The sequence below is a fragment of the Mauremys mutica genome, chromosome 11 (assembly GCF_020497125.1).
Source record: "Mauremys mutica isolate MM-2020 ecotype Southern chromosome 11, ASM2049712v1, whole genome shotgun sequence".
Taxonomy (NCBI): domain Eukaryota; kingdom Metazoa; phylum Chordata; order Testudines; family Geoemydidae; genus Mauremys; species Mauremys mutica.
The window spans coordinates 11,323,881-11,336,831 of NC_059082.1; the positions used below are offsets into that span (position 1 = coordinate 11,323,881).

The window sequence follows — 12,951 nt, forward strand, 5'->3', positions numbered from 1 at the left end:
CACAAATGTGCTTCTTGCTGGAGGCTTTTTCAATGAAGAAGTAGCGAAGTCCATCACCAGCAGAGGTGTTACAGAAGCCCAAGACTCGTACAGTACTCAAGAGAAAGCGACACAAGGATGCTTCTGCATGCACCAGTATGGCTTTTAGGGTTCTTGGGGGGGAGGGGTCAAAGGAACCTTAGTAATTAGGTCAACTTATATCAATATTTTGGTCCTTGCTGTTCACTACTTTTGAGAAATGGAACACATAGATAAGGGTGTCTATTTCACTCCACGTTATTGGCACAATTGATAAGTGTCACTTCATACCGGTACATACAATTTTTGATAGACTCATTCCTGACTCTGCAACATATTTCCTGCTAGCCACAAATTAAAAGGTTGTGACTCTGTCTCATTCCTATTTGGTATTGGGGAAAAATTTGTTAAATGTCGCAATAAATAGAGCTTATTGTTTCAGAGATCTTGCCAAATGGGAGATCATGATAGGCAAGCTACAATTTCTACAGCAATTAAGTTGGTAGCAGTGCTGAATGATCAGTGCAAGAAAAAAACCCAGAAACCTAAACTGCTTGCGCCTCAATCTAACCATCATAAAAGGACAAGTCACTGGCCAAACTCTCACCATGCAAGGACAGTTTTGACGAGCATGTCAAAACAGCATCTTGACAAACAAAGATTTGGATGTCTTTGCACATGGGTAAACCAGATATTGGTTCACCATTACAGCATGGATAGAAAAATGTGGAAGATGAAGTATTTTCCGCATTCTTCAAGGTTCCAGTGGCATCTGAGCTTCTACAAGACCTTATTTGCAACTGTACCAGAAGAAGTCACCGCACAATGAACTGTGTCTGTTTTCAGAACAATCTTCCCTGCACAGAATTCAATTAAGATTGTGGTAACCCACACACTGTTGACAGAGATCATAGTGATGAAGCATATGAGGATAATGATGTTGACTAGACATGTCACCAGCACTATTACATTTCAATGATACCTGTACATATTTATTATTAGATTTTGTTTTAACCTTGAGATGGTTGTGATGATGCTTTGTGGTCATTAAACTAACAAATTAATACAAATATTTCAAAGTGGTCATTTTAACATGTTGATGGTGTCATTGTTTATCCCTATTTCTATGGTAATGGCACCACTTAATACCTCCACATCTTAAAGTAGACATAATATGTTTTCAAATGATGTATGACGTGTATGTGTTTAGAGAGGGTACATTAAAGTCAACCAAATCAGCAATGTCTGCCGCTCACCTAAACTTATACGGTAAGACACTGATCCTTAAATTGGATGTGCACAGGCAGACCCATGTGGGGCTCCACACAGCTACAAGTCTCTGTCTGTGTAGATCCAATTTCAGAATGAGGGACTGAGTAGTGACATAGCAAGGTCAAACAATGGAGAAGGCAATGAGGAGGAATGTATGACAAGGGTTACAAAAGATAACGAGACCTCTAGTCTAATACAAACAGGATGGGACTTGATGGGAGGGGGAGGAGAGGACAAAGAGATAGGACACACACTTCCCTATTATGAAAATTTAAAAAGTTCAAATACTAATTCTTGTCAGCAAAGGTGATGCAAGCCCCATCACTTGTGAAATTTAAAGCATAATTTAAGAGAATATTCAGTAGGGAAAAAATCCTGCATTGGCCACAGGACAGACTTGATTACCCAACAGGTCAGACTACAATGAATTTGTGAAACAGAATGAAATTGTGTAGTTATGTGAGTCACAAGCTCTGCTCAAGTAACCAGCATGTTCTGTTAGAACACAACACAGATAGGTATTTATATTCCTCTCCTCACAGCAGCATCTGGGTGCTGTCAGAATACTGTAAAGCAAAGTATAATGCTACTCTGGACAGTACAGAGCAGGTTACATTGTTAACATTTAATTTAAAAAATACCATCACATCATCATCCACACTTTAAAAACTTACATTCCCAAAAGCTCCTCATGCTTTTTGTTATCCTCTCCCCAGACCTCAATGTCCAACATATCCTTCCTGTCAGAGAAGTAGTGAAAATCAAACTGTTCCCTCCACTGAGGATTTGCACTCTTACACAGTGTCTAGAAAACATGCAGTTATAATATTTACTTTTCTTAAATGGCACTTATTTCCACAGTTATGTATACATCAATTTCATCTACAGGAGCAAGGCCAGATGTTTGAGCATCAAGTACCAAGAGAAGCATCCCCAGCAAGGCTCTGCAGCCTATCATGCAGATTCACATTTCTCTTAAAAGTGTTTTCTTCCCCATAACGATAAATAGAAAAGCACAATGTGAATGTGTGGCAGGAGAAATGCTCATATAGGGAAGTGGAACCACCCTCTCCAGTTTAAATAGACCACAGGCCTGGATCACAGGGTGCACTTATATTGGCATAAATCAGGGGGGTAAGCCCTTGGAAGCCAGCGAGGTTGAACAGGTTTGAATGAGATCAGAATCAGGGCCCAGGTTTTCATTCTTTTATGTTAAAATAGAGGGACCTTAGCAGAGGTGGGAATGAGCACTTAGGACCTCATCTTGCAAATATTTATACACACAAGTAACTTTATGCATGCAAATAGTTCCACTGAGTTCAGGGAGATTATTCATGTGCATAAATTTACTCAGGAACATGAGTGTATGCAGGATGAGGACCTTAATTATTGCAATACACAATATATTAGATCAGGGATCGGCAACCTTTGGCACACGGCCCTTCAGGGTAAACCCCTGGCGGGCCGGGCCGGTTTGTTTTCCTGCCGCGTCTGCAGGTTCGGCCGATCGCAGCTCCCAGTGGCCGCGGTTCACCGCTCCAGGGCAATGGGGGCTGTGGGAAGCGGCACGGGCCACGGGATGTGCTGGCCGCCAATTCACAAAGCCCTCATTAGCTTTGGACGGCGAACCGCGGCCAGTGGGAGTCGTGACCGGCCGAACCTGAGGACACAGCGGATAAACAAACCGGCCCAGCCCGCCAGGGGGCTTACCCTGGTGGGCTGCGTGCCAAAGGTTGCTGATCCCTGTATTAGATTATATTGGAAGTACACCAGCGGTTCTGCTATATGTGCATTGACCATTACAAGAGACAGGATATTGGATTACTTGCACCACTGCTATGGTCTTCCTCCCCTTGTCTGCTTTTGTGTGATATGTGATTGACTACGGGTAAGTGAAATAATTCCCATAAAGGGATGTGAAACATTTTCAAGGTTAATATTGATTACTGCATTAAAGGTAAACATAAAAGTGCATCTTAGATGGAGATAAGGCATCTTAACCATAAAGATTAACTAATCTGTTTATTACTTTTTTAAAACTACTTTTCTAATGAAATAGTATCATGTTCTGTTCCTCTTTGGTTAGAATTATTTATATATTTTTGAAAAACAGCCACACGATAATCACATTTTGTGGAATCTCTATAGTCAGATCATCAGGGCTTGTTTCTAGAATTATCAGGTCCTGTAACCCAGTCTAGAATATCTAGCTCATTTGTTTGCATTAAGAGGATTTTGTTGTTTTGTTTTTAGTTCCATTTCCCTGTCTTTAGAATGAAAGGATGAAATGCCCACCCACTGGAACTCCATTCAATCTATGGACTCCAGGGAAGCTGCACAGGGTGCAAGTAAACATGAACTCTGGCCCAGCTCTATGAAGAACAGAATGAAGAACTAGCGCTGGGCAGCAACACTGGACATTTCAAAGGTTCTTTTTTAATATTAAATATGTATATTCTTTAAAAGTCAATGAATGTTTTCAAAATGTCACTGCACAGTTTTTGGGTCTGCCCTATACAGCACACTTAACTTTACAAAATGACTTCTGTACTGGCAGAGAACAAAGCCATGTGTTATGCATGAATCCTGTTTCATTTTATATTAGTGTTGCGCATCCATCACTGTGAAGTGTATATTTTATATATAAACACACACACACCCCATATCCTCTATTTCCTATTCTGCAATTAAATGTACATATGAGGAAAAGGGACATAAAAAAATCTAAACTCCTTGAAACTGATTTTGATCTCACTAACACGGCTATAAATCAGGCACAACTCCACTGAAGAAAGAGTTCCAATAGTGTAAAGAAAAAAACCCAGACTGCTTATTTGCCCTACCTTGCACACTTACAGAAGTTGCACACTTACCTTACTCTTATATTTTTGATCTCCCAGTTTTAACAGGACAAAAATCTGCGTCATGCCCCCTCCTGGGATATTCTTCCCTTCCAATAAAGTGATCGTCACAATTCCATTCCATATTTCGTTCTTTCGCATGGATTCATATAGTCGCACATTTCGTATGAAACTTGACTGAAAAACAAGTTGACTTCATGAAGACACTATTGGATACATCTGTTAGGTTCTTATATGGCCTTCCTTACTCCAAGTGCCACAATCTCTACTGCAGCTTCACATGACCTCTGGAGATGCAGAAGAACTATTATCCCCCTTTTTATAGATAGTGAGCTGAGACACAGACATACTAAGTGATTTGCCCAAGGTCACACAGGAAGTCTGGCAGGGATGGGAACTGACAATGCATTTCCTGATTCCCAGGCTGGTGCTCAAACCACCAGATCACCCTTCTTTCCCATTATGCACCTATAGCTCTTTGCTGGTAGTCTTTGGTGTATATGTTACCAGAATTTGAGCTTGTGAATCAAAAATACTGATGCCCACTGAAACATGAAGACATTTATCTGGTGGTTATATGGCAATTACAACATATTTATTAACTTTATGATTTCATCATGTAGCGCCACATAACACTATAGCACCGGCAATATTTTATGGGAAGTGGAAATGATTAAATGGACCTTTTTGTGGGGGGAGTAGCAGAGAGATCTGGAAACTTAAGGCTACACTTTTCTTCTCACTTTAAGTCATGCCATATTTTATTGCCATGCAAAAATTTTAAACATGCCATGCTTCTGTGCTTCAGTTATGACAGACTGGTGGGTCCAAAAGGGAGGAGGAGATTTCACTAGTCACATGAAAACAGGACACGTTAGTTTTAAGATATGGTGTTACTAAATAAAAGAGATTTCAAGAGCACTTCAGGCCCAGGAATAACATTTTAAGGAAGAATTACCCAGTAACAAAATTCTTAAATCATGGGAGGTACATACACAAATTTTAACTTGCTTTTTACTGGTTAAAATACCCAAATGTTTGACTCCCACATGCATATTAATATACTTCTATTTAAACACACTGTTTGGCTTTCCTGGCACACTGGATAAAAATTTCTGCCTTTAAAAAGAAAATGAGATTTTGATTCATAAATCCAGCTGCAGTGCAAATTTTTTTTAAGTTCATCTTGTAGGCCAAAAAGCTAAAGCATGACTGTTCCCATGGACATACTTCAAAGTCCCGGCAGATATATTCCTCCCTAAACACTGCAACTATTTCAAAATCCTTTTTATAAAAAAAGGGAGTAATGTCCACAAGGGATCAAAGGGCATCCTACAGTCTGGCAATTGCCTAAGAAAAATGGCAGCGCTTCCATGAAATATGCCCTAAAATAATTTTGTGGCTTGGTATGTCCTAATTTTGAATTGGATGTTTATCTTGGAAAGGCTTCTATCTAACTTGTCCATAAAACAGCTCCACTTAGCTCTACGAGCCCTGTGAAAATGGAATCCAAAGCTGGCTATTAAAGGGGCCTAGAGATTGCTTCCATATGGCAGAACAGCATGGGAGTGGAGGGGTAAGGCCTACAGCAGGCACTGCTTGGCTTGAGCTCCCGATCTATCCATGGACACTCGTTGCATTACACCATAACATCTGGATTATTGCTTGTAATGTCCCTGGGAAATATCCACTTCCCATCAAAGCCTTTATCTATCTCAGTCGCACTTTGAACATTTTAGTATTTAACACAGTCATGTTTGATGTGATGTACTTGCTGCTTTAGGCCCAAGGATTTTCCCTCCCTTCCTTGGAGGAGGAATAGGTTTTTGAAGCTAGTTCACAAAAAAACAGACAGAGTAACTTTATTATCCACAGTACATTTTTTAAAAACTGAAACCTCCACTTAGCTAGAGTCTCCAGGCTCAGCAACAAAGAAAGTTATCATCGCGTAATTTTAAAATCAAATTGGTGAGCCCTCTCAGAGGGATCCTCTCTGGTTTTGATCAGTCCAGTGTTTTATGGTAGCAATCCAGGCCTATGGTCCTCCTAACCAGTACGCAAGTCCTCGGGGCAACATTCAATACAGGGCAAAGGGGCCACATAAAGCCCCCTGCATAACTTCGTAAGGACTAAATTTTGGCTTTGCCAACAGCCCTGAGTAAGAGTAGGAGGCTTGAACAGTCAAAATCTGCCTCTTGGCCTGGTCCAGCTCTGCTCAATCCCTGTCCATCTCCGGGGGAAGGGAGGGGAGAGAGGGAGCAACAGCTCTCAGGAGGCTGCTCCATCCACCACAATGCAGGTGGCTGGCACATGGGGCTACTCCTCCGTGGGAGTGTTTGGACCAGACCATTGATCATTTCCATGGGTTTAAAGTGTTGGAGTGGACAGTTTGCACTGAGGTGAATGTCATTGTCACGCAAGGTAAGGAGGGGCAGATATTTTATTATTCATTTTTAAATAAAAATTATTTCATTAAAATTCTTCTCTCATGCTTGTCACCTAAGCGATTTGCACAGTGTTAATTAAGCCCCATGAGGTCAGCAAGTATTATCTCCACTTTATAGATGGGCAGAGAGAAATTAAGTGACGTGCTCACGATCTCAAAGCCAGTCAGTGGCAGAGCTGGTAAGGAACACAACACAGGCGCCCACACTTCTAGATGCTCCTCCAATCACTACCAGGTTACACTGCCTCCCCAGAGAGGGCACAGTGCTTGTGGGGAAGGGTCAAAGCCTTTCTGTATGCTGGTGAGCAATAAAAAAGAAACCATCATACATTTATTTAAATTATACAGTGAGGTGGACAAGCGTAAAATGAACCCGTCTTTCGCCTCCTGTACTTAAAAGGATGAGACAGGACAACAGAAAGTGTTCAAATTCCTGTGAATAGGTCAAAGTAGAAATTGGAACCACTGTAATTTGCAAAATAAAAAAAAATAAACAAGTTTCTGGACTTCTACTCATTAGGCAGGGAAACCGTTATGCAGAGGCAGTTTCCCTCTGGGAAAGAGGAGAGGAGGATGAGAAAGGCAATTGAACTGACGGGAGATTGCTGTGATGGCACATGACCCTTTGGCAACTGAGTTCTATGGCTCTGTGAAACGTTCAAAGATCACAGAGGCACCACTGCCCAAAGGGTATTGCTATAGAGAGCCAAATACAATGAGGCAGGCAAACACACACATGAAAAGGAGGGTGAAGGATTATCCCCTGTGATAAGAGGAGTGAGAGTACTTCAGTCCAGAGTCATCCTTTCAGCCAATTTATTCAATCAGCTTTAGATATCAAGGTGGCAATTGAATCACTTGTTTTAGGAATAAACTGCTGCAGGTCAATCCCCTCCACCCCCCCAAGCAAACTCATTTGTTTGCTTCCTAGATGTTCAACACTTAAAGGTTATTCATGCGTACAAAGGATGGAAATAACATGCAGGGCACCCTCAGTGCAAGAGTCTAGCCACCTGGGAGAAACAAGGCTACTAAGCATCAAACGTAGTGTTCCCCTATGCCCCAAAATATCTCTATAGGCTAAGCAGCCTGGAAAAAGAGGAAGGGAAGGGGGCACTTCATCTTGTTTTTCTTACAGATAGATAGAGTATGGTGAATACTTCCTAAAAACAAAGGAGCCATGCTTCCTTCCGCAGCACCATGTACGTTTGATGAGCAAAGAAGCAAATTACATTCTGGAGTTAGCTATATCAAAAAACAACGTTATCCCACACTCCCATCCTAAGCAAGGGGCGCCGAATGCGGTGCACATATCTTGCTGCCTTTGGGTATGTAATCATGCCCAAATCACTTGCTTTATGTGACACCCCCCTCTAAGAGCAGTGATAAATATATGCTGACAAATATACAAGCCACCCAGTTCGATACCTCTTGCACCATACTGATTTCGTATGCCATACTCAGTATCTGAAATCATCTCTGCATCCTACCCATAGCCAATGCTTGCATGATTTTTATTGTCTTCTATTTTCTGTATTTAAAAAAGTAATATTTGCTTTTTCTTAAAGAAGATAGGGAGTTGGAAGGACAGTAAATAAAAAGTATTCAGCAACAGGTTTAACTTATATTTTTTCCACTCTGCACATGGGACTGCAACAGTCATTGGTACCAGTGTGGAGTCATTGCTCCATTGGGGATATTACTGAATCCCTGCAAGATGGACTGGTGACTAAAGTAATAAGAAGATTCATTTGTGACACTGGTATCTGCTATCCGGTCTAAGATAAAACTTTGGGGATCAGATCCAGTTATAAGCCATAATTATCTCAGATATATAGAGAATTGAGAAATCAAAGACTGAAAATGTAACTTTTTTTTTCCTTTAAGTCCTTCTACCCATATATGAAAATACTACATAACAACAGGATCTGAAAATTACAGTAAAATCCCACTTTAATTCATCTTGAGAAGAAGTTAAGCTACCACTAATATAAAACATTTGCTTTCCTGATCATGTTAGAGATGTAGATTTCTGAGACACATTTAATTTAATCAATGTGATGCAGATTTATCAGGAACCAAGTTGCACAAATGGATTGTATATGGAATTTTTCCTCCTTGAACAGCAACCAGGGCCGATGGGGGGGTGGGGGAGAAGCCGGTACAAATTACCGGGGCCCGGCAGTCTGGAAGGGGGCCCGGAGCCTGGCTTCGTTGGCCCTGTTTAGCCGATCCGCCCTTGCTGGGGGGCCCGAAAAAATTTTTTCACCAGGGCCCAAACCTGCTCTCAGAGGCCCTGACAGCAACCAAAGTGTAATAGCCAAAACAACAGTGCTGAGTTTGTGTATCCATTATATAATGTTCCCCCCATATTTCTGGTATCTTTATCCAGTCCGTCTGCATTTCTTCTACCCCATCACACTCCTCTGGCCATTTTTCCATAACCTCTCATGCCTTCCCTAGACATCTATATTCCCCATGTTCACAATTTTTCTTTCTAGCCTTTATGTTCTGCCACAAACTGCCAGTACTGTTTCCACAGACCAGAGTTTCCTAACTAAAGATGGTTATTGATGGACAGTACTAGTGTTTTAATGCAGTAGCAGAATCAATAAACTAGGAAATATTGCTTTGTCAGATTTTTTCCAGCACATTCTGGGAAATTCTTTACTGCCTTGGATGGCCACAGAAGCTTTTCTTCAGAGATCACACTAGAGCCTGAACTATGTCTTCTCTGTGAAGAACTGAAGCTCTCTTACCCTCTAGTGGCTATAACTGAATAGAGCAAAGGGTTGCAGCTATTTTTTCATTCAACAATAATCTTGCATCCACTAATCCAATATCATGCTTTGGCATCTCTTAATTTTATTTAAAACGATGTTAAGATGTTAGCTGGAGCCTGGGGAACTGAATGACCTGCCAACATGAATTAAAGCTTTATCTCTGTTATTTCAAATCAAGTGTTTAAAATACAGAGCGAGAATGTACAACAAAGACAAAAAAGCAAGATGGAACTTTGGCTGTTTTGGACTGAACGGAATAGAGTTGGAATATCTGGCTCCCTGTCCTGGGACTCCACGCCAGTGAGATTTGAGAGACAGTTGTGTGTGCGCACACATGGCAGAAAGAGAGATCAAGCCACATTTGATCAAGTGTGGGCACCAGTAATTTCAAGGGCTTTAGTTAAAAACTAAACTGCTGAGCTCTTCAGTTATTCCATCGCTTTCTGTCATATTCCATTTAGCAATTTCTTGCTGTATCTCTGCAGTATGAATATAGCTGTAGAGAGCCAGCGTTATCCCTGGAACTGTTTGGTTAAGCCAAAATAGCTGCAGATCTGTGCCCAGAATGTACATTACATGTGCTCTTTACAAAAGTATTTTTGGTGGCATTTTACCTTGGTGGGGGTCCCTATCTACCATGTGCTGAAAGGGATAGTAATTACCAATTTCACATAGGTGCAAAACAGCTTTATGAGGAAACTCCCCAGATATTAGGTGTTCTTAGAAGAGCCAAATTCGGTTTTTCTAAAGTTACACTGTAAGCTCTCAAAATACAGGATCTGATGATGATATCTCAAGTTTCTATCATCATCATCATCATCTACCCAGAAGCATTTTGGGTGCTTTACAGAACAAATATACAGCCAGTCCCTTTCCTGAATAGCTTAAAAATCCAACATAAGCATGATGGAATAAGTGGGTTCAAAAGAAAAGTGGCCCAAAGGGCAGACGTCATGTGGCTACCCAGTAATGGTACATGCACATCTTGATGGCACCATTCTATTTCTAGCAGCCAAAATACCTGTTCATTCCACCAGGGGAAACCCTCAACAGAAGGATCTGAGGAAATCTCTGCTCAGGAACAGAGACAGCATGGTACAATGTATAGGACACTGGACTGAGAGTCAGGAGACTGGGTTATATTCCCAGCTATGCCACCATTCTTCTGTGTGACCTTGGGCAAGTCCCTTCATCTCGCTCTATCTCCTCCTCCTTGTCAATTTACCCTGTAAGCTCTTCTGGTTAGGGACTGTTCCTTACAATGGGTGTGCACAGTGGGCACCCAAGCACGCTGGGAGTCTCCAGTTGCCACTATAATACAAACAACAATAAGAGGTCCAACATTTCTCACTCAACCATCAGACTGAGAAAGGAATGAGAATCATGGCCCAGAGGGCCTGACAGTCCGCACCTGTACTAAGAATTTTCAAACTAGTTACAGAAAACCATCTCAGATGGATGGTGTGGAATCCTGGGTTGTTCAAAAGGACTATTCATCCACAAAGAGAATACCGGAGGAGCGTACAAAATGCGCTAGCATGGTTGCAAACCTCCAGTAATGGAGATGCTACATAAGAAGAAGAAGAAATTTCTTGTGGGAAAAAGGGAACAAGAGATTTACAGGGAAAAGGGATATGGGTTACCTTGGATGAAGTTTGTTTCTTCCGATTTGACCATCTCTATTCATGTGTTTCCACCATTGCAACAGATAGAATCCAAAAGCAAAGGGAGAAAAACCGGTAAAGTGGTTAGTCAAATAGTTTGAACACTGGTTTATAAACTGTGTTAAGGAAGGCATATGACTAGCACAGAGTTGGCTCTACTACTGAATTCAACTAAACTACCTCCCTCGCAGATTGTAACAAACAACAAAACAGAACACTTGCATTGCACCAGAAATAAAAGGAAACAAAGCATCAGGTATAAAAAGTGGAAAAGACCCTGAGCCATTAGTAGATGCATGGCTCGAACTTTTGGTGCCATCTGGTCTACTAAGCTAATTTAAAATGGGGGGGTGGGGGAAATAAGCTTGCTGTTAAGTGCATAGCATGGACAAGACCATTTTGCTCTTCTGATTCTATTGAAAATGGCTGAGCTATTTTCATTTGAAACACAAGGGCCTAAAATATGGTCAGTGAAATTTTCACAGCATGCACCTACTCTTTAGGCATCTGCACTCTGAATATTAACCACAGACCCAGGCATTCCCAAGGCTGCTGCCCAGGACTAATGCTGCCCCCTCTCTTATCCCAGAATCCCCAGGGCCACTCTGACCCACATTTCCTTAATGCTGTCAGAGGAACTGTTCCCCAAGTCAGAACAAATGCCTTCAGCAGCTCTCACATACATAGACTGGGCACCTGTCTCTCCCCTTACTGCACACCATGACCTGGATGCCATCCCATGCCTTGCACACTAGGTTAATGGGGGAGCTGACATCCCAGCCAAATGGGCTTACACTAGTAAAAATAGCCAAAATGTCAAGGGAAATGGTCAGGGTTTATTAGAGGACTTTGACATAGAGAGAGTGTCTCATTAATGACTACGGAAAGGTCAGAACATTAATGGCCATGCTCGCAACATTTCTTGCTTTCTTACCTTTCAGATCAGGCAATTCTAGGGTGACCAGATAGCAAGTGTGAAAAATCAGGACGGGGTGGAGGGTAATATATAAGAAAAAGCCCCAAATATCGGTACTGTCCCTATAAAATCGGGACATCTGGTCACCCTAGGCAATTCATTCCCTCCCCATTTGTATAGGAAAAGCTACCTTCTTACAGCATAACAGCACAACACAAATAAGTGTTCTGGAATTTTTATTATTATTATTTGGCTGTTGTTGGAAAGTTTTTGATATTTCTCCCTCTGCATATGATTATTTAAAAATTTCAACAACACACTATTAAATTACCTACTAAATTAACAACTCTTAAAAACAGGCAGCTACTAGGAAGAAACAATAATGAAAGGCACACCTTTCTTGTGAAGTCTATTTCCTATATTCTCCACCCCAACCTGTCTTTTGGTAACATTCTCACTTTCATAAATATCCCATACCTGCTATGAATTCCCACATGTCTAGTTTAACAATCTACAGTAGATTGCAGTGTTCACATTGGATTCTGAACAATTAAAACTGTTATATTTAATATTCACAGAAACACTTCCCATTTTTTTTTACCTGCAAAACTTATTAGTTATGTATTTAAAACTGGACTTGCTTGAAAATTGGATCTATTCAAATGATATACTTTGGGGCTTTTCTTGCTGTCAATCTGTTCTCTAAATCGGTGGTTCTCAAACTAGGGCCGCCACTTGTTCAGGGAAAGCCCCTGGCGGGCCTGGCTGGTTTCTTTACCTGCACGTTCGGCCAATCGCAGCTCCCAGTGGCTGCGGTTCGCTGCTCCAGGCCAATGGGAGCTGCGGGAAGTGGCGCGGGCCGAGGGACGTACTGGCCGCAGCTTCCCACAGCCCCTATTGGCCTGGAGCGGTGAACCACGGCCACTGGGAGCTGCAATCGGCCGAACCTGCAGATGGGGCGGGTAAACAAACCGGCCCGGCCCACCGGGGG

General features: G+C 41.7%; 1 protein-coding gene across 4 annotated transcripts in view; it reads right to left on the reverse strand.

The window, feature by feature from the left end:
- Positions 1-12,951, reverse strand: part of MCTP2 (multiple C2 and transmembrane domain containing 2) — a 161,918-nt gene that overhangs the window by 88,969 nt on the left and 59,998 nt on the right. For 3 of the 4 annotated variants that reach the window (XM_044980842.1, XM_044980844.1, XM_044980843.1), the window contains exons 8-10: positions 11,024-11,059; positions 4,164-4,328; positions 1,965-2,095 (exon numbers count right to left, since the gene is read on the reverse strand). In XM_044980842.1, the coding sequence (XP_044836777.1) occupies positions 1,965-2,095; positions 4,164-4,328; positions 11,024-11,059 (332 nt within the window). Of the gene's footprint in view, positions 1-1,964; positions 2,096-4,163; positions 4,329-11,023; positions 11,060-12,951 lie in introns of those variants that run through there. The other variant, XM_044980845.1, reaches the window with a different exon arrangement.